This window comes from Tamandua tetradactyla, chromosome 12 (genome assembly GCF_023851605.1).
Source record: "Tamandua tetradactyla isolate mTamTet1 chromosome 12, mTamTet1.pri, whole genome shotgun sequence".
NCBI classification, from domain to species: Eukaryota; Metazoa; Chordata; class Mammalia; order Pilosa; family Myrmecophagidae; genus Tamandua; species Tamandua tetradactyla.
The window spans coordinates 96,519,344-96,541,404 of NC_135338.1; the positions used below are offsets into that span (position 1 = coordinate 96,519,344).

The 22,061-nt window shown below is 39.3% G+C and overlaps 1 protein-coding gene and 1 pseudogene across 8 annotated transcripts in view; both read right to left on the bottom strand.

Moving 5' to 3' along the window:
- DET1 (DET1 partner of COP1 E3 ubiquitin ligase) overlaps window positions 1–21,833 on the bottom strand; it is a 61,739-nt gene extending 39,906 nt beyond the window's left edge. For 6 of the 8 annotated variants that reach the window (XR_013160732.1, XR_013160731.1, XR_013160733.1 and 3 more), the window contains exons 1-4: window positions 21,729–21,833; window positions 11,463–12,555; window positions 8,522–8,709; window positions 1,621–1,812 (exon numbers count right to left, since the gene is read on the bottom strand). Coding sequence is in view for 5 of the 8 variants with exons in the window: in XM_077124150.1 (XP_076980265.1) it covers window positions 1,621–1,812; window positions 8,522–8,709; window positions 11,463–12,545 (1,463 nt within the window). In the remaining 3 variants the exon portion in view is untranslated. Of the gene's footprint in view, window positions 1–1,620; window positions 1,813–3,638; window positions 4,077–8,521; window positions 8,710–11,462; window positions 12,556–21,422; window positions 21,678–21,728 lie in introns of those variants that run through there. The other 2 variants (XM_077124148.1, XM_077124152.1) reach the window with 2 other exon arrangements.
- On the bottom strand, window positions 5,205–8,143 carry LOC143652505 (Krueppel-like factor 3 pseudogene; annotated as a pseudogene).
- Window positions 21,834–22,061: the final 228 nt, after the last annotated feature.

The following is a 22,061-nucleotide window of genomic DNA, read 5'->3' on the forward strand; positions in this document are numbered from 1 at the left end:
ACATACATTAAAGATGTTAGAGTAATCATACTACCTCTTCAAATGCCTTTAATATAGAAACTCCTTTAGTCAGGAGCAAAGGCATTTACAGATTTGTTTCCTAGGGTAATCTTTTCAAATTATACAGGTAGAGAAATCAGAAGGGAGGGAAATGATCTCAATGCTCAGAATATACTTTCAAATTAAAAAAAAAAAACCACATTAACCTGACACCAAAAGTATGAGCAACAACAGACAAAAGAAACTGGACTTCATCAAAATTAAAAATTTCTATACATCACAGGATTTTAACAAGAAAGTGAAGAAACAACCAACAGAATGGGAGAAAATATTTGAGAATCATTTATCTGATAAGGGTTTACTATCTAGGATATATAAAGAACTCTTACAACTCAATAACAAAAAGACAACCTAATTAAAAAGTGGGCCAAGGACTTGAATAGACATTTCTCCAAAGAAGATACAAAAATGGCCAATAAGCACATGAAAAGATACTCACCCTCACTAGCACTCCCTCATGAGGAAATGAAGATCAAAAACACAGTGAGATACTACTCATGAGATCATAGGGGAAATGTGATCAATTAATAGGTATTTGACAGTATTAGTACATTTTGTTCATTTTTCAAGTTGAGATAATGGTATTGAAGTATTTTTTAAGTCCTTATCATTTAGAAATTCATACTGAAAAGAGTAAAAGGTATATCTGGGATTTGCTTCAAACTATAATCCAGAGGGGATGAGAGGAGGAATAGATAAAGCAAGACTGGCCATGAGCTGATAACTGTTGAAGCTGAGTGATGGGTACTCAGAGGTTCATTGTACTCTTCATAAAAAAATATAAACATATTTTTCCACAATAAAAAGTCTTTTAAAAATTGGCTTTTTGAATTTGATTGCAATTTTCCTAAGGAAATATGGCAAATGGTGATTAATTATACAGAATGCTACATAAGTCTATTTCATACTCAGAGATGTTGGATAAGAAATACTATTTCTAGAAAGATCTTACTACCACGGTTTCTATGTGAAAAAAAATCTTACAAGCTCCAGCTGGGCTCCAGGAACACACACTTTCCTTCCAGCGATCCCATTAGTTGTGGTGCCACTTCTAGCACCTACCGCATATAGAACCCAGGTCCCAAACATGACAGGGACATGCCGGTGTGTGAACTGGACACTTGTAGGGGAGGAACTGCTTTTAAGAGGTTAGTTTCAAGGTTCCAGCAACAGCACAGTATTCTCCATTCCAAAATTCCTAAAAGTGAGGAAGCAAGGGTTTTTCCTAAAGTTGCCTGTTCCCTAAATTACTCTGCTATCTTTTCTACTAGGTAACATGGAGGAATAAAATAACTTGAATTTCCTTCTCTGGATACCTGTAAAAAGGGACGACGCTTATCTAATTTGGATTTTTTTTATGAGAATCAAAGAGTAGGACTAGTTAACTTATAAGACTAGTACATAATTGATTAAAACACTCACCACCTTACAGAAACAGCTTGCCCTCTCAAGCCAACCTGAGTACAAGTGAAGACAGTCATAACAAAATGGGAAAAAGACAAAGAGTAACCAGGCACAGTCATCTCCTTAGCGGCTTGCAGCTACAGCAGTGATGCGTACCTGATAGGGTGATCTCCACAAGTCTTGGGCCGCTCCATGACTGACACCCACTTGTCATCATAGCTGAAGAGAGATAAATCAAGGTAGGGACTGCCACTGTACGACTGGGCACTGATGGGGAGCTGGCCCAGTAGCCGGCGTACTGCCTCCGTGTGCCCTCCATATTTGGCATTTATAATAGTGTCTTTGAACCTAAAATAAAGCAACAGCAAGGAAGGCCTTGTTAGTGGGCACACAAAGTTGCCTTAGATTTTAAATTACAAATACATGACAAAAAACAATCAAGTCTGTAAATAAAAAACAAAAATCTAGACATTGAATGAAGACAGAACTCTCAAATCACAAGTCTGGATAGCTCCAAATACATCTCTAAAATGCAAAAAATAGAATTAAAAACAGAGAAAATCAAATTAGAAAAGGACCTTTCTAAACGAAGTTTTAAATGCGTGTAACTAGTCTATGATAGCTATTCTTTTCTTTTTTTGATAATAGCTCAAGTACAAAAAAAATTCAAGAACTATCTTTCCTAAAAAAACAAACAAACAAAAAAACAGCCTTAGATTCCATCAAGGAAAGGGTAAAGAGAGCACAAAGAATCCTGAACAGAAGCTGCCTCTTTCTGACTCAGGGTTTGAGATAAGACAACTTCTATCAAACCTTTTGACAAACTGTTCATTCTTCATTTTGTCTAGAGTTTGGAATCTAGCTACCTATGCTCCTGCAGAAACACCAGTATAGTAGAATGGTAACAAAGTTACATATCTGACTTTTCTTTGGTAAAAAATAATGGAAGAGCTGTAATAAGTGCTAAATGTAGTATACTTTGACCTAGTATTTCTATACTTCTGGAAATTTATCCCTAAGGAAACAATACTAAATGCAGCAAGATCTCTGTGCACCTTGAATATAGCACTATTTATGACAATGAAATACTGAAGGAAAAAAACCTAATGTAAACTATAATTTTCAAAACTTATATGTTAACAAGGGAAATGTTCATCATAATATTAAGTAAAAAAAGCAGGCTACTACTCTGTATATACAGAATGATTAAGAACACAAAGAAAAAAATTTAAAGAAAAGACTGGCAGAAATACACCAAAATGTTATTAGCTATGTCTATGTAATGATGTTTTGTATTTTTTCTTCTTTTCTATTTTCCTATAGCTCTCTAGAAAGAATGTCTAAAGTTTCTTAGAAAGAACTGTCCATTGGTATATCTTTGTTTGTTGTTGTTGTTAATCTATATATCAGAGCATCCTACACGGTCTGACAATCAAGGGGAACATTTATTTTGAGCTGGGGGGAAACATGATATAATACTGCATCTCTGAAACTAACACAATAGAAACCAATGGAATGAAAAACTTGAATATCCCCAACTTAGATGAGAACAGGAAGACTGATTAGATGGGTGTGCTGGCTTGAGTTTATTACATACTCCAGAAAAGCCATGTTTTAATCCTGATCCTATCTTGTGGGTGCAGCCATTTCTTTTAACCCTAATTCAATATCATATGGCAGAAACTTCTGATTTAGATTATCTCCCACAGATGTGACACACCCAACTGTGTGACCTTTTAATTAGATGGAGATGTGACTCCACCCATTCCAGGTGGGCCTTGATTAGTTTACTGGAATCCTTTAAAAGAGGAAACATTTTTTTTATTAATTTTTTTATACACCAAAAAACACCAAACAAAGGCAAACATTTGTAATTTTTGATCATTCCGTTCTACATATATAATCAGTAATTCGCAATATCATCACATCATTGCATATTCATCATCATGATCATTTCTTGGAACATTTGCATCTATTCAGAAAAAGAAATAAAAAGAAAACAGAAAAAAATTCATACATACCATAACCCCCCACCCCACCCCTCACCGATCACCAGCATTTCACTCTAAATTTATTTACTGTATTTATTATTTATTATTTATATTTATTAAAATAAATAAAATTATTTATTTATATTTATTAAAATAAATAAAAATTGTTTATTTTTATTCCATATGTTTTACTTGTCTGTTGATAAGGTAGCTAAAAGGAGTATCAGACACAAGGTTTTCACAGTCACACAGCCACACTGTGAAAGCTATATCATTATACAATCATCTTCAAGAAACATGACTACTGGAACCCAGCTCCACATTTTCAGGCAGTACCCTCCAGTCTCTCCATTACATCTTGACTAATAAGGTGATATCTATTTAATGCGTAAGAATAACCTCCAGGATAACCTCTCGAATCTGTTTGGAATCTCTCAGACATTGACACTTTGTCTCATTTCACTCTTCCCCCTTTTGGTCAAGAAGGTTTTCTCAATCCCCTGATGCTGAGTCTCAGCTCATTCCAGGATTTGTCTCCCACATTGCCAGGAAGGTCCACACCCCTGGGAGTCATGTCCCACGTAGACAGGGGGAGGGTGGTGAGTTTGCTTGTTCTGTTGGCTGGAGAGAGAGAGGCCACAACTAAGCAACTCCTTTTAGCTACCTTATCAACAGACAAGTAAAACATTAGGCCTAATTTTAAGTAGACTTGACCTATCCTTTGTGGGGTTAAGTTTCATACGAACAAACCCCAAGATTGGGGGCTCAGCCTATAGCTTTGATTGTCCACACTGCTTGTGAGAATATCAAGAATTCAACTTGGGGAAGTTGAATTTTCCCCAAAAGAGGAAACATTTTAGAGACAGTGCAGAGCTGACAGAGAGAGCTGATGTAGATATTGATGCTTGGAGAACAGTTGCTTCAGAGCTGACAGAGACATGGATGTTTAGAGATGCTTAGAGTGCCAACAGAGAGATGCCTGGACACAGGCAAAACAGCAGACGTCGCCATGTGCCTTCCCATGAGATGCTAAGCAAGCCAGAACCTAGAGTTGTGTCCCAGAGGAGTTAAGTGAACTTCCACAGACACTTAGAGAGGAAACCACTAGCATCAGAAGCTGGAAGCAACGGAACTGGGAATAAGGACCAGCAGATCCCAGCCATGTGCCTTCTCAGCTGACAGAAGCATTTCAGAAGGCATAAGCCTTTCTTGAGTGAAGGTAGCCTCTTGTTGGTGCCTTAAGTTGGACATTTTCTCTGCACTAGAACTGTAAACTTGTAACTTATTAAATTCCCTTTTTAAAAGTTGTCCCATTTCCGAATACTGCCTTCCGGCAGCTTAACTACTACATTTCCTTTAAAATTGTTTCTAATACATTTACTTTAACTTTTTTTGAGGAATACATGGTGAAACCAACAAATGGCTATGTTAGTTTACAAGTTCCTTTGTTATCTGGACATTAAACACACTGGTGAGGATGCTTTGCTTTGCAGCCCTGGGGGAAAAAGAAGTATTCACATTCTTCAGGTCTGACCCACTGTAGAGAAAAAAGGTTAGAGAAAATCTACTACTGACCATATGGAAGTTTTAAATGATCTAAATTCAGAGATTCAGACTAGCTGAAAAAAATTAAAACATACATGTAAAAAATGAGTTAGATAATGGGAGGGAGGACAGACAGAGCCAGTAGAGTGGGGAGTTGCACTGAGGTGGGAGATACAGCATTCAAACTTGCATGTGATGTTTACTTTATAGGGCAAGATGGTCAGATCAAAAGCTGCAGTCATAGTCTAGACACTGGAAAGGTTCAATCTTTCCAGTATGTTTTTGGAAATGTCTTATTAGTTCATCAAACTAAGCAAACTTCCATGTGCATCCTTCCTGTGGACGTCTGTAGGGTCTTTCTTCCACACATATTCTTCTGTGTGCTTTCAAGTGAGAGCTTTTAGTGTAGACTTTGCTGCACCCTTCATAATCACATCTGTGTATCCTCCATTTCCTTTGGATATCTGGAGATTCTACAGGTAAGGGTCTCTTTCCGGGCTGGACAATGACTGAAGGGTGATTCTCTTGCAACAATGCTTGCAGGGAGGACAGTGCATTCATTAAAGAGAGAACATTTCTTCAAGACCATAATCTGTCCTCTATGATTTGATCCCAGGTTCTATTTTAATTTTTTTCCTGAAATATAGGATTCTCACATGATTCAATTACAGTATTTGCATGCTACAATAGCATTCCTCTCCTCAAACAAAGGCCATGAGCAGGAGCTAGAGGTTACTGGTATACATAAACCAGACGGACAGCACCATGACAGGTTATACGACTGGCAGTATCCCTGGGCTTCAGATTTCATGCCAAAAGGGCATGGCAGCCATCACCAGGGAAATGGACAGTAGCACACCAAAGGGTTACACTCCAGGTGGAGGGGGCAAGTGCTTCTGCATCAGTGGGCTAGAAGAGGGCATGCTCAACCTGAGTGAGGCTCTCCTGTGCCTGGAATTTCAGTGAAAAAGAGGAATTCCCAGCTGAAGGTGGGGAACTCTGCCTGTTCACAGTAAGGTCCACTGATTCCATCTATATCCCGTACAAAAGGCCTTCTGAAGTCTGAAAGAACTTGCCTGGTAATGGCACGGAGTAAATGATTCCACACTTGGGCTTTATTGGCTCCATGTAATTAGATGGGTAGGTATGACACCAAGACAGGGTTCAGGTCCTCTTGCTTAACAAGGACTGGGTCAAACATGAGCACTCGTTTAGTTAAACCTTCTAAGGTGCTCTGGTGGCTTTGAGAACTGTGGTGCTGAGTGCAGCAAACAAGAAATAAAGGCCCAGCTCTGGGCTTCCTTGAACCCTGTGAACGCAGTAACGTCAGCACTTCAATCCAGGTAGTGGTGGTGGGCACAGGGGATGGCGACAGGGACAGGCATATGTGCGACAGGCCCCACATGGTTTGGCAGATGTGCACACTGTACTCTGGCTCTGGTCCCGGCTCCATGCGGCTCTGTTACTGGTTGAGTGTAGCAACATTTCTGGCTGCCCTCTGGCTCCTGCCACCAATGCTGGGCAGTCACATGACACCGGTGCCACTTGCTCTGCGAGCCTCCTAGACGGGTTTTGATTTTCACAGTTAACCTGAGGTGCCGGATGGACATTAACACATCTTGATTAACTTGGAAAAAAGCCTAGATATCAACACTGTTTATACATTGTTCTTTTTGACAGTAATTTTTACAGCCCAAGTGTAAATCATAAATCAAACCTTGGATCAAATATAGAACATACGTATTTCCTTTTAAGCTCGAATCAAAGATCCTTGGCTCATGGGTTTTCAGCCAAGATATAGTGCTGTCTCTCATAATTCACATACAACCCCACCTGCCTCACTGACTTCAGAAGTTAAAACAGAGGGAACTGGTCCATGGCTTTGTCCAGATCACAAATCAAAGCATCTGTGACAATCGAAAGGATGACGCCACCCCTCCTCCTCAGCAGCAACCGCATCTTCACTCTCCATGCTCCCCACTGAGTAAAGAATGAAGTCACTCTCTCTCTAGAGACTGCCCAAGTTTAGTTCTCAGTTCACTGCCACTTTGTCCCATTCCAAGTCTTAATTCTTAGTGATTTCAAAATGCCTATGATTTTTTTCAACAACAAGGAATCTTTTTTCCCTGACCTCCTCTCTGCCTCTGCCACTCATTATCCAATCATCTTCAAGAAACATGGCTACCGGAACACAGCTCTACAGTTTCAGGCACTTTCCTCCAGCCTCTCCAACATACCTTAACTAAAAAGATGATATCTATATAATACATAAGAATAACCTCTCGACTCTGTTAGAAATCTCTCAGCCACTGACACTTTATTTTGCCTCATTTTCTCTTCCCTCTTTTGGTCGAGAAGGTTTTCTTAATCCCTTGATGCCAAGTCCCAGCTCATTCTAGGATTTCTGTCCCACGTTGCCAGGAAGATTTACACCCCTGGGAGTTATGTCCACATAGAGAGGGGGAGGGCAGTGAGTTTACATGTCGTGTTGGCTGAGAGACAGAGGTCACATCTGAGCAACAAAAGAGGTTCTCTGGCGGTGACTCTCAGGCCTAATTTTAAGTAGGTTTACCTATTCTTTGCGGGGATAAGTTTTATATGAACAAACCTCAAGACTGAGGGCTCAGCCTATTACTTTGGTTGTCCTCACTGCTTGTGAAAATATCAGGAATTCTTCACATGGGGATGTTGAATTTTCCCCCTTTCCTGCCATTCCCCCAAGGGGACTTTGCAAATACTTTTTTATTCACTGTTCAAATCACTCTGGAATTTACTGGGCCATCACTCTGGACAAACCTACAAAATCTCATGCCCTACTCAAGGTTCCATGTACTTATGGTGTTCAATTAAACTGTCCACATAAGTTATATTAGGAAACGCACTAGTCAAAATATAAATTTTGTACCAAATAAACATTTTTCTTTAGTCTCACACATAAAGTTTTCAAATATGAATTACCATCTATTTTCAACACCCTGCAATATTGACATTTCTTTGTTCTTCCTCATGCAAAAACATCTTTTATCTGTACATTTAGTCACTATCATTGTACACTCTAGGCATTCCTAGATTATACCATCTCAGTCTTTATCGTCTATCTTTCCTTATGATCTCATTTGTACCCCCAGCCCTCCTCCCTCTTATCATTCTCACATTCAGCTTCATTCAGTGTACTAACATTATTGTATTAGTTAGGCAGTATTGTGGTATATATTTCTGCATTTTTACATTCAGTTCTGTATCCCTTCGGCTCCAATTACGCAATATCTATTTTCTATTTCTACCTCCTGATGGTCTCTGTTCGTAACTGAAATTCTCCAAGTTTATTCACTAATGTTAGTTCATATCAGTGAGACCATACAGTATTTGTCCTTTTGTTTCTGGCTAACCTCACTCAGCATAATGTCCTCAAGGTCTATCTGTGTTGTTACATACTTCATAACTTTATTCTCTCTTACAGCTTAATGCCAATAATTTTTTAAAATAAAATTAAGGCTGTTAAGCTTTGTGCAACAGCTTACCGGCGTTGGATCTGCCTTGCAAAATTGTTACTGGAAGCTGAGCAGGGAAACTGGACTTCACTGTGCAGGGTAGCATTACGGAAGAGGTCACAAAAATTCTCAAAGAGTTCCAAAAGCTCATCTGACGTATTCTCAAACACAGCAATTACCTCTGTTGTCACCATATTGTATACCACAAAAAAAGAAGCCTGCAGAAAAAGAGAGAGTGAGCTATGGGCCAGTTGATAGAATGCCAAGCCTGGGTAACTTATCACTTAGCTGCAAAGTCAGGACAACCAAACAAAATAAGCAAACACCTCAGCTATTGCACTAGGGCAAAACAGGCTCCAAGTAGGTCTGGGAAAGGAAGACATCTTGGTGGGCTTTATCAATCAAAAGCCTCTATGTTGCCAGATTTCCCACTATATCTATACTGCTAAAATTACTAAGTTGGTCAGCATATATATATATATAAAGATTTTCAATTTTTTATTTCAAACCGTGCAAATTCAATACTTTACCTTCCAAGTGTTTATTCCCTACTTGCTCCTCAACCCACCCTGAGATAAAAAACAGTTTTTAAAATGCCAGATTTAATTTTCTTTCCTGCTGAGAAAGTGATTTGCAGTCTGGGGCTGCTTGTTGGCAAATTATTTTCTCCTGTATGTGTATAGTAGAAAGTTCAATTTAGGGGTCTTTTATTCTTCCCTCTTAATGCTTCTAACATGCAGAGAGATGCCTTAAGTATATTGTGTTCTAAAACTGCCCAAGCAAGTTGTAGCCAAGAAGGGTACCGCTGCTGAACAAATAAAAATCAGAGAAGTATTTTCCATTTCTTTCTTCACAAATGTTCTTGTAGCCTACAGTATTTATAAGATACATTTGCGATTTGTAGCAATTAAGATCAGAGGGAGAACTTGAAAAGCATTAAAATGCCATAGGTGGCAGAGTTACTTTTTTGAATGGGCCCCTAGGTAACCAAACCTCTTCCTTTAAATCTCTGGAGCTCTGCTCTGCCTAACAAAAGAAACTCCAGGGACTCGTATTTTCTGCCACACTGAATATGGCAATGTGAATTAGTCTGCAAGCTTCCCACAAAGCTCTAGAAGTTTTTAGAACAGTAGGATTAGTAGTCCCCCCTCCATGATTTAGTTTAAATCTCCATTACTAATTTCTGGAGCCATTTGGTCCATCTGTTTTACTAGTAATTGGTCCTTCCCAGAGCTTATATTACACGGGTTTTGCAGTCACCTGGAAATTAAGCTTAGCTGTAAAAAAAAAAAAAAGAAGGCTAGATTGGAAGGTGAAAATAATACCCTTAACATTACCAAGGCTTTCAGTTTGGATGTACTTTTTACTCATGAACCTCATGGGAACCTTTCAAATTAAAGAGGGAGAAAGGACAGGGACAACTAGGTCAGAGATATTAGGTTTAAAGACAAACTTGATAAGCAAAACAGAGTCCCAGTAATGTTTCTAGATATAAATTACTGTAGGTACCACAGCAAAGAAAAAATTAGGTCATGTTTTAGCAAAAACAAAAAGAATACTCTCAAATTCAATCATAGACAACTTCCTCCAAAATAAAAAGGTAATTATAGCTCAAAGCTAAATAAAAGATTGACTCAAATCCTTTTTATGGATCTGGACAACTCTCTGATCTTCTCAGGGCTTCACCAGAATCTTGCATAATTATGACTATACAGAATCACACAAACATTTACTAGCCTTCCCTCCAAGGCGGACAGGGAAATAAAGAACAGGAGGAGAGAGAAGTCAAGGGCCTCCATTACCAGTTTCCCATGATACTTAAAATGAACTAGATGCTCACCTGTAGTGGCTCAATGGGCAGCACCATCATTGATAGGGAAGAAAGAGAATACAGGGTGAGAGAGAATCCAAGCTGGAAAAAATTATTTCTATCTATATACCTACCCCTACCACCCCTTCAGTGAGAACACATAAGCTATGATGCAGAAGAAAAATGTTAGAAAACATTTTACTGAATGTGGCTGGTGTTCCTTAGGGAACAATGCCTTCCTTGGACAGTACCTCTTAACGCAGTCAACTGCAAGTCAATCAGAGCTAACAGACTCAACCGACTCGGCAGTTTACTGGATTGCTAGCTGTTCTAATTTCCAAACTGGCACCTAAGGAAACAATCTAGAGACAGAAGAACAGGGAGACAAACAGAATGAAGGTACAAAGAGGTAGCTCTCTTACTTTGTTAACACCAAAGCAGAGAGCTTCTGAAAGAGAAATGTCTAAATTACTCTGAATTTACATGGTGTTTCAACTCAAAAGTCTTGGCAGTTTTGGTGTTCTTAACGATTTTATTCCTATTTCTCTTTAAGAAATGCCTCTCTCTTCCACCAACACTTTCACCTAAACTGAAAAGCCTTTAGGACAAGACAATTCTGATTATTCATTTGGTGGATCAGATTTTGGCCTCCTTTTGATCTTTTCACTGTTCTATAGTCCCAGCACATGGACAAAGTCATTATATGGTAATTAAATTAATCTGTTTAATTAAGAAAGTGAGACCAGATTCTTAGAGATTTTTTTTTTTTTTTATGGTGAGCCTTTCCCATTGGCAGAACTAAAACAGTCAGACCAAAGCACATTCTTAAAAAATCAAGGCAGGTAATCCACACCTTGACCTTGCAGCACCTGGACGTCCATCTCAAGGATACTAAAAATGCTCTGCAGAAGAATCAGAATATTAACCAGAGCTGACTATCCACATGTCAGCGACTTTAGATTTAGCTCCCATTTGTCGAAATAAACCCATGAGGCCTGAAATAAATGGAGCTGATTTTTTAAGTTTGACTGAGTCTTAAGAGGGTAAAAGTTTAAGACCACATGAAAATGTGTATTTCTGAGGGAGTGGCTATAGAAAAGAGAGAAAACTGTCCATTATGCCAAGAAGACTGGAAGGACAAAAGGAGAGTCCACCTCATACCTGTGATGGGTCTGTGACCCGCAGTGTCACTACATCCTCACTCGTATACTTGATAAACAGATGGTTTTCATCCAAAAGCTGCATTTTCCACATTCGCAGCTGACGCAGTTGGTCAAAATACTGGAAGAAACGCCTCTTGGCCATTGCGCTACCATCCTGTTCTGCCCGACGCCACAAGTATACCAGCAGCCGATGTTTCAGGGAATTGATAAAAGGATCCCTAAAGGGATTGGCCATGCCTGTCTGACTGTCCCGCTGTACCTCAGGGAAAACTGCTGACACAGTCAGCAGGTCATCCTCATAGCAAAAGCGGCCAATAGTCCGCACATCGATGAAAGTGCCTTCGGGAGTCACCTGGAACACGTGGATGGTCTGCTGCTGCACTGACAAGATGGCCAGGATGTTCTTGTACAAGTACAGCCCTTGGTTGTGTGACAGAACCACTTTGTCACACTTGAAAGTACGAGTATCACATAAGCGGCCAGTGTGAAGGTCAATGATATGGAGGGAATAGTCCTCTAGAGGGGATCGTGGGTTGGGAGTCACTGACTCACTGTTCCGATAGACCTCATAGAAAGGAGGGTGAGGCTCATCCGGGAGGTAGGCAGCAGAGCCCACAATGACACAGCGGCAATCGTCAGTGAAGAGGCTGCACTCCCGGTTCAGGTGCTCACCATTTGCCGCCACGTTGGTAATGTGCAGCAAGACAAAAAAGCGTTCAAAGAGCCGGCCTCGGATGTTGACTGACCGCTGGTCATTGCCATTGGACAGGATCTCCCCCTCATATCCCTGGAGTAGGTCCTCTGCTGCCTGGCAGCCCTGGTATTCATAGATTTCGAGAGAGGTCTGGTCTGAAGAAAAAGCAATAAAGTAGCGCCCATCAGGTGAGAATTTACGTAAGAAACAAGGAGGCTTCTCAACATTGACGACTGTGAAGTTGGGGAAGACATTCTGGTGGAACACTCGGACCTGATGCCAATGGGTACCTGCCTTGCCTGAACTGATCCGCCGGCGTTCCAAGCGATGAATGACATTTTGGTTTTGGATTCTTCGAGGTTTGATGGTGGAAACATGATGATCCATTATCACATCCCTGAATGGAAAAGTAATACAGAAGTCAAGAAAACAAAATTTACCAAAATACAAATATATGTGAGTCGAACAGAATTCCCTCCTTATATCCTGGACCTAGGAGCTCCCGAGGTAATAGTGACCAGCATTTTTCCTTCCCAGATCAGAGCTAGGAAATGGTCTTGACAATTCTGACTCTAAACAAACAGTTTAAGGGAAGGACCTGGTTCACTATACCTTCCAGGCATACTTGGCTGTTGGTAAATGTTCAATAGGATAAACCTACAATTGCATCAAACTTCAGTGAATAAGAATCACATTGAATTTGCATTCATTCAAAAAAGATTTATTGGATCTTTATTCTATGGCATTTATTTTAAGGCTTCACTTACATTTAATGAAAACTGTTTAAGTTATAAAGCTGTTTCTGGGTTAAATGGAGTGAGCAAACTCCACCCTATCTCTCTGATGGAATGCAGCAATAAAACCTAGACAGAATGCATGGAGCAAAGAAAAGTAAATAGTATCAGGAGAATTGGAAAGTACCACTGAACCAACACTGAGTTGACCATTTTCCCCTTCTGCCCTCCCACTGCCTGCATACTTACAGAGGTGCCTGGCAGCACAAGATAACTAAAGTTCCTGGCCAGAGGAGTTAAAGGAGAGCCCCCAAGGATCCTGGAGAAACTGGGCAGATTGCAGAGACGGAGGAGCGCAAGTAAGTGATTACATAAAGTTGTTTATGAATTCCTGGCTGTGAGCTGCATACATGTAGATCTCACACTGACACTTGAACTAATAAAGAGGTCACTACCCAGGTCTCAGACTGGCCACTGGGTGTTAGATACAGTAACAGATTCAAATAGCACTCGTTTGAAAACTGATCTGACATTGGAACCACAGGCTATCAAAAGAGGACTGCAACTTGAAACCCAAAGCTAATTAAGACAATTGTCTGCCAAACTAAAAATTATCAACATTCCCCACGCAATTTAGACAAGCCTTGGAGTCTCATAACATAATATTCAAAATGTCCAGGACACTATCTTAGTTTCCTCATTACTAAAGCAAATACAATGCAATGAGTTGGCTTAAACATTGGGAATTTATTAGCTCATGGTTTTGAGGCTAGAAGAACTCCAAATCAAGCATCAAGGTGATGCTTTTTCTCCCAAAAACTGGTGTCCTGGAGCTGGGCTGGAGATGATCCTTGGTCCTGAGCTCCTCTGTCACATGAGAGTCTCTCCCGGGCTCTCCTTCTTCCAGGTTCCAATGACTTTCACCTTCTGGCTTGGCTTTTTTTTTTTTTTTTCTCCCTCTCTCTCTCTCTGTGACCTTCCCTATAAAGCCTTCAGTAATAGGATTCAGATCCATTGGGGGCCATATCTTATCTGAGGTAACCTCATCAGAAGGTCACATTTACAAGGGTTCATATCCACAGGAATGGATTAAGTTTAAGAACATGTTTTTTTGGAGTACATAGCTCCAAACCACCACATCGTCTAAAATTACTGGCATCATGTGTACCAGGAAAAAATCTCAACTCAGAAAAGACAATCAATAGACACCGATGTCGAGGTGCCACAGATGTTGGAATTATCTGACAAAGATTTTAAAGAAGCTATTATAAAAATGTCCCAGTAAACAATCACGACACTCTTGAAACAAATGGGAAAATAGAAAGTTTCAACAAAGAAACAGAAGATATAAAAAAAGAACCATATAGAAATTTTAGAGCTGAAAAACAATAACCAAAATAAAAAATAAAACAGCTCACTATGTGAGCTCAATAGCAGAATGGAATCAATAGAGGAACAGTGTTTTTTCACTCTTCTTTTCCTTTTGCTATCTTGAAGAAAGATTAATAGAAATTATCCAATCTGAACAAAGAGAGGAAAAAAAGACTGGGGTAAAAAAAAATCAACAGAGTCTCAAGGACCTATGAGAAAATAACAAGTTTTAACATCCATGTTATAAGAGTTCCAGAAGCAGAGAAGAAAATGCGCAATGCTAAAAAATTTGAAAAAATAATGGCTGAAAATTTCCCAAATGTGGCAAAACTCAGAAACCCCAGATTCAAAAAGTTCAAAGAATCTCAAATACAATAAACCCAAAGAAATTCATGTCTAGACTCATCAGAATCAAACTGCAGAAAACTAAATGACAAAGTAAAAATCCTGGAAGCAATTAGATTAGAAACAATGCATTAGCTATAGGGAACAACAATTGACATTCTCATCAAAAATGAAAAATAAAAATAAATTTTATTTTAAAAATTCTTATCAGAAACCAGAGATCAGAAAGGAGTAGAACAACATTTTTAAAATGCTGAAAGATTTTAAAGAACTGTGAACCTACAATTGAGCAAAAACATACTTCAGGAAAGAGGTAAAGACATTCTCAAATGAAGAAAATGAAGAGAATTCATTGCCAGCCATAACTGCTCTAAAGAAGAGCTAAAAGAAGTTCTTCAGACAGAAGAGAAAGGAAATCAGAAGGAAAGCTAGAACACCACAAATCAAGGAAGAACAGTGCAAATGGTAAATATTTGGGTGCATACAATAGAGTATTTTTCTCTTGAGTTCTTTACAATACGTTTGAATTGAAAGCAAAAACTTTAACACTGTCTGATGAGGTTTCCATGTATGTAGACAAAGTATATAAACAACTGCTCTTTAAAGAGGTGAGGCTAAAGGGACCCATAGAGTGGTGAGGTTTCTGCATTCCATTTGAAGTAGTAAAAGACTGATTCTAAATAAACTGTGAAAAGTTAAGTATGTATATACTACTAGAGCAAACACTTAAAAAAAAAAAAAACCACAATAAATTGAATAGAACACTAACAAATGTCCAAAAGAAAGAAGAAAAATAGAAAAAGCTAATAAAAGAGTGCAAAAACAGAAAACAAATAATAAAACAGCAGCCTGAATCCAAAATATCAACTAGCACATTAAATGCAAATGGTCTAAAAACATCAATTAAAAGATGGAAAATGTCAGAATGGACTTTTAAAAATGACCCAATTGGGCAGGCCATGGTGGGTTAGCAGGCAGAGCTGTCGCCTGCCATGCCGGAGACCCGGGTTCGATTCCCAGTGCAAAAAAAAAAAAGACCCAATCATATGCTGTTAATAAGAAACTGACTTGACTATAATGATAAAGGTAGATTAGAAGTAAAGGAATGGAGAAAGGTAATATCATGCAACGTTAATGAAAGAAAGCTGGAATAGCTACAAAAATAGCAGACAAAGTAAATTTCAGACCAAAGAAAATTATCAGAGATAAAGAGGGTAAAAGTAAAAGATGGCTCCAAGTGTTGTTGTGTTCAACTAAAAAAGTTATGATCCAACAAAGAAAAACACAGGATTTTAAAAGAATAATCATTTCGAGAGTCAGACATGCACTGTTTTGGATTTCTTAAGCCTTACAGTTAGCCGGTAATCTAATTAGGAGAGTGTAGATTAATTTCATAATGATGATAGTATATTCATCAAGAAGATGTAACAATCTTAAATGTATAGGCACCAAGAAGAAAGTTTCATAACACAAAAAGAAAAAACTGACAAACTAAAAGAACTAAAAAAAAGTTTAGTTTTTTTAAACTAAAACTAGTTTTTTTAAACTAAAACTAGTTTTAAAAAAACTAAAGAAATAGACGCAATTGTAGTCAGAGACTTTAACAGTCCTCTTAGTGAGAGAAGCAGATGGCAGAAAGCCAGCAAGGACAGAGAACCAAATAACATCATTAACCAATTGGCTCTAATTAACATTTATAGAACATTCCACCCATCAACAGCAGAATATACTGTTATTTTCAAGTGCACGTAAACATTCACTAAAATAGACCCTATCCTAGGTAACAAAATAAAACTTAAGCAAGAAGCTTTTGACATAAAACTTTTGCAAATGTAAAGCACTGGATTCTTTTTGTTTAGAAAGAAAGTAAAGGAAGATTAGTGAATATCAGTTACTGTAAAATTCAGTTTAAATCTACACTTGATTCTGTAATTTTTTTAATCATAAAATCGAATTTCTAAGTGTATTTACCAAAAGAGACAATGAGCTTTCCTATAAAATACCAACAGTTCCAAAGACAACTGAAGTTGACTTTTAACCTTGAGATTATGCCTGTTTGTAATATGGAACCATAATCATCAAAACAATTATTGCAGAAAACTGTGACTGTTCACTCAGTGCTGTTTATTGATCATCCTCTAACAATAACCTCACTGATGTAATGCCAGCTAAATAAAAGTGCAGATTCTTTCAGAATTAGGAACACTTCTAAAGATATTTCTCTTTAAAAATAATTTTACACATAAAATGTCTAATGGATTAATTTTTAAACCCATGAAGAATCCAAAACTCCCGAGACACTGGGAATGCAAAGATGAATAAGACAATCCTCAGGGGCCTCATGTTCTTGGTAGGAAACTGACAAGTAAACGACAACAAAAAGTATGCTAGGAAGTGATAAACACTATAATTAAAGAATACACAGTGTTATGGAAACAGAGTGATAGGAGAAATTGTTTGCCTGAAGTAGAAGACGGGTCAGAAGACATCATGGTCTTCTAACTCTCCAACTTCATCACTCTCCTTCTTTACTACATTTCTTCTACGAGACTAATCTTTTTAACCACTAAATAAATTTGCTTCTCTCTCAAGGCCTTTGTACTAGCTGTTCTTTCCTCACATCTTCAAAGAGCTGCTTCTGTTTCATCAATCAAGTCAGCTAAAATAGAAGTCTTCAGAGGTTTTCTCTGGCCACTCTAACTAAAGTAGTGCCTTTCTCCATCCACAATCTATCCTTCTCCCTATCTTTCCTTCAAATACCTTATCACTTTCTGAAATTATGTTATTTATTTGCTTACTTTTATTAGTATCTGTCTCCCCATACCAAGAGCAAGGATCTTGTGTAATTCCTTGCAGTATCCTCAATACCTTAGACAGTACTAAGTACCTAGCAGTATTCCTGCTGAGGAATACTATGTGCTCACCAATATGTTATATAAATGACTGAGGAGACATCTGAAATGTGCCTTGAAAGATAAAAAATTCACCAGGCAATGAGGAATATTTAAGAAAGAAAGTAGAGTGGATATAAAAGAATGAACACTTAAAAAGAGAATGACATGGCACATCAGAGAAACAGAATAGTTCCAAGCTGGTAGAGCACAGAAGCACAGAGGGAATGATGAGAGAGAGGCTTAGAAGAGAGGAGTGGAATTATATTGTAAACAATTTGCATGCCACACCATGCAAGCTATTATGGGTTTTGAGCAGGGGAGTGACTAGATCTACTTTAGAAATAAAAACATATACATAATGAGGTATTTTTGTATATTCTATCTCCTTCCAAAAGGAATCCGATAAAACCTTCTATAAATGTATATAATATCTAGTCAAATAAAAAATGTACATACCTCTATGGCTGAACAAATCAAATTTATCCAGCTGCCAGTCACAACCCATTAATGGGGTCCTGAAATCAATTTAGTGCATATACTGACATCCTAAAAACTTAAAATAAAAACACACAAAAATAAAAAACACAAAACTATCACACATAGTGAGGTTAAACACTATTTTGTGAAACTTTCATTTCAATTATATATATTTTTGTATAAATTTATATTTTTATATATATTATATATTTATAAAAATTATATGCATTGGGTAATGATATAAAAAATATTTCCTACTGATCTAGACTAGAGCCAGGATATACAAACTACTGCTCTCAGACCAAACCTAACCCACCTGTCTGTTTTTGTAAATAAAGTTTTATTTAAACACAAACACACCCGTTCATTTATACATTGTTTATGGCTGCTTTTGCCCTACAAAGGCAGAATTGAGCAGCTGTAATGGAGAGAATATGGCCCACAAAGCCAAACATATTAATTATCTGACCCTTTACAGGAAAAGTTTGCAGACCCTTGATACTGAGCAGTGGACTCTCAACTGTGGACATCTCTGGTTGTCATACCTGTGGGGGAATGGGTGCTATCAGCATCTAGCAGATAGAGACCAGGGATGCTGCTAAACATCCTACAGTTAAGAGGACAGCCCTTTTCAACAAAAGAATTACCTGGCGTAAAATGTCAATAGTGCCAAGGTTAAGAAACACTGACCTAGAGAAATGCCTCGTTTATATATATAATAGAAGACATATACAAGAACCATAAGCAGAACCATCAGCAACAGTAAAAACTGACAACACCCCAAATGCCCATCAACAGTACACTGGATAAATTAATTGAGGCATGTAGGTAGGCAGTGGAATCCTATGAAGCAATGAATCAATGAACTAGAGGTACACATAACAACATGGATGAATCTCAGAGCACAATGTTGAATGAAGAAAGCAAGCTACAGAATATACACAGTGTGAGTCCATCTATAGTTTAAGGACACAAATACATATGGTAAACGATTAAAAAAATCAAGGAATCACAAATAAAATTCAGAAAAGTGGTTACCTCTGAGAAAGTAAGAAACGATATTGGAGTTGGGAGAGAAACATTGGGAACCCCAAAGGCAACTTTTTCACTTAAACTGGCATTCATTGAGCTGTTCTTTAAATGCTTTTTTTTTTTTTTAGTATTATTTCCCACTTACTTGGAATTCAATTAAAACAATTAGAAAACAAATACTGTGAAGGGAAAGCAAAGGTGGGCCAATAATAACATGAAGACACAGGTACACAAAAATGCATTCCATAACGACCTACAGAACTACCGAGCTTCAAATTTGGCTCTGACTTTCCAAGCAGACAAGTTACAGAATTTGCACTGCCAGTAAAATAAAAACTTAATAGTTGCACAGCTTTTCCCAGAACTGCAGCTTAAAAAAAATCTCTCTTATAAGTTTTTCTCAAAGGTTTTTGGCATGATGAAGTGAGCAATAGTCTCCACAACATGCAACAATAAATAAAACATTGAATTTCACACAAATACTCCTTTTAACAGCAGCATTGTTGATGTGGCTATATTAATGCAGCCTAAAAAAAACACTCTTAAGATTTCAGCATTTTAAAATGGCAAGTAATATGCAAAACAACCTCACTGGATTCCTGCTTGGGACACCTCTGGCAGGAAGCACCCTGCCAAGGTAGGATGGACACTGCAGAGAGGAAGAGCAGAACGGGATGAGAGATGTGGGGCCCAGGAATGGGACAAGGAATGGGCATTAGGAACCACCTCGCGGACTATGCCCATATAAACAGGAGTCTGATAAAATTCACTACAGCTGTTCAACTCAGAAAAGACCACCAGTCATTTTAAGCAAAGTACAAGGTATTCTATGAAAATTGGGGTTCATATAGAATAGACCCACCTTAAGTTCTCTCATTTTAGTTTTAAGGAAAAGATACCAGTACTAGGACAGGGACAAAAACCTGTCAGTCTTGGCTTCAGATAACACAAGATATCCTGACTTCTCTAACACTTCTATCAGCACTCTCAGTGATAATACATTCATCATATATATCTTTACATACATTGTATTTTATATCATACAATTATGGATGTTAGGAACATGGAATTTTAAAAAGACTCTTTAATCTGTGCTGGGGTTTTTAATTATAAAATTAGTAATACTCATAAAAACTTAAACCATATAGAAAAAAACATGTAAAACATCAAACTAGAGTGGGAGTTATAAACAAAGGGAGTAAAAGCTCACAATCTTCTTCCCAAAAGCTGCCCCAGTTTCCCTATTCCAGGGACAGGAACGGCCATTCGTCTGATAACATGAACCAGAAAAACTGGGAGTCTTCCTTACTATGTCTCTTTCACCCAGCCCCGTATCCATTACTTTTACCTCCTAAATAGTTTTCCAAGTCATTCACTCTTTTCTCTCCTGATGTACCAGCACCTGTATCTAAAATTTTATAGTATCATCCCTAGATTACTGCAACAGCAGCCTAACTGGCCTCCCTGAATTCACCCTTGTCTATCTCCAATCTATTCTTCACTTATCAGTGATCTTTTCAAAAGGCATATCTGATCATGTCCTTCCCCTTCAGGATTCAAACAAGTCTGTAATCTCCTCATTGCTCTTAGCGATAAGGATCAAAATCCTTAACATGGCCAAGCACGCGCTCAAAGGTCTCACATCTCCCTGCCTCACAAGCCTCATCTTTTCCCATTATCTCTAACCATTTCTTCAACAGGTGTCACACCTCCTTCCTCAGAACCTTAGCACTTGCTCAATCTGGAAAGCTTTTCTCGCTTTGCTGACTAACTCCTTTTTCAGACATCAGCTCAATCATCATTTCCTCAGGGAAGTCTTCCTTGAACTCCCCACTAGATAAAATCACAATATACTAGTCACATCTCTCCTTCCTAGCACTTACACTTGCAACTTCGTCTCTGTATCGTACTTACACGTCCACCATCCTTACTAGAGGGTGAGCTCCCAAGAACCAGTAGACAAACATATTCCATATCCCCATCGCAGTGCGTGACACACCATACATTTCTCTTCCTGAACACTGGACATACTTCATGCCAAGTTCACTGCCAACTCAGGCATCCACCAGGGCTGGTCCCTCTGCCTGGAAGGTACTTCCCCTGGCCCTTGTCATAGCTTCTTAAGTTGCAGCTTTAACTGTCACCTCCTTCAGAAAGTCTCCCCTGAGCACCCTGCCTAAAACAGGACTCCCACAGTAATGGTTACAATTTGTATTTACACTTTTGCTTGCATGCCAACGTGTTTGATGTGACTCCCCCCACTAAACGATACTCTCCAGGCAGGCAGTAATCACGTCTGCTTTGGCCACCACGGTATTCTCAGGTCCTAGCACTGAGACTTGAACATAGTGGGCGTTCCATACGTTATTTATGTAAGTAGTAAGAGACCCTTAGTCGGGTAACTAACTCACTTTCTAGTCCTAAGCAAGTCCTTTACCCTTGCTGGGTCTTAGTTTCCCCAAAGGGGCAGGTGCACATATTTCTCGGGTCCTTGTGACTGCTTCCAAAACGCGAGAGGGATGCCGAGGGGCGGGCAAAAGCTCAAGGGGGCGCCCCCGGAAAGAAATGTCCGGGGCGGGGCCTCAATGGGAAGAGAGTTCTGAGGTAGAGCGAAGAACGCGGGACCTCGGCGTCCTGAGGAGAGGGGCGGCCCCGTGGCGGTGACCGAGGAGGCCGGATGAGTTTGGAGGCTGGGCCGAGGAAAGGGAAGTCCTCACCTGTCGGATCTGGGCTCAAAGGGCCGGGGCGAGGGGGCTCCGGGCCCGCTCAGTGCGCGCCTCCCCCGGCCCCGCCCCCGCCATGCCTCCGGACCCCGGCAGCCGCGGCCGCAGCGCCCCGCTTCCGCTAGCCACCGGAAGTGTGCTGCGCCGAGAGCGGAAGTGAGGGCGAGCGCCGCGCCGGGCGGCTGGCGCGAGAGGCTGCGCAGCGCACCCTGGTGCCGGGAGGGTGAAGCCTCAGAAGCCGAGTGGCAGCCGGGGGAGATTTTTCCCTGGGACGGCAGGTCAGGCACGTCTGCAGTCTCCTGTTTGCAAAAACAGAAATAAAAATAA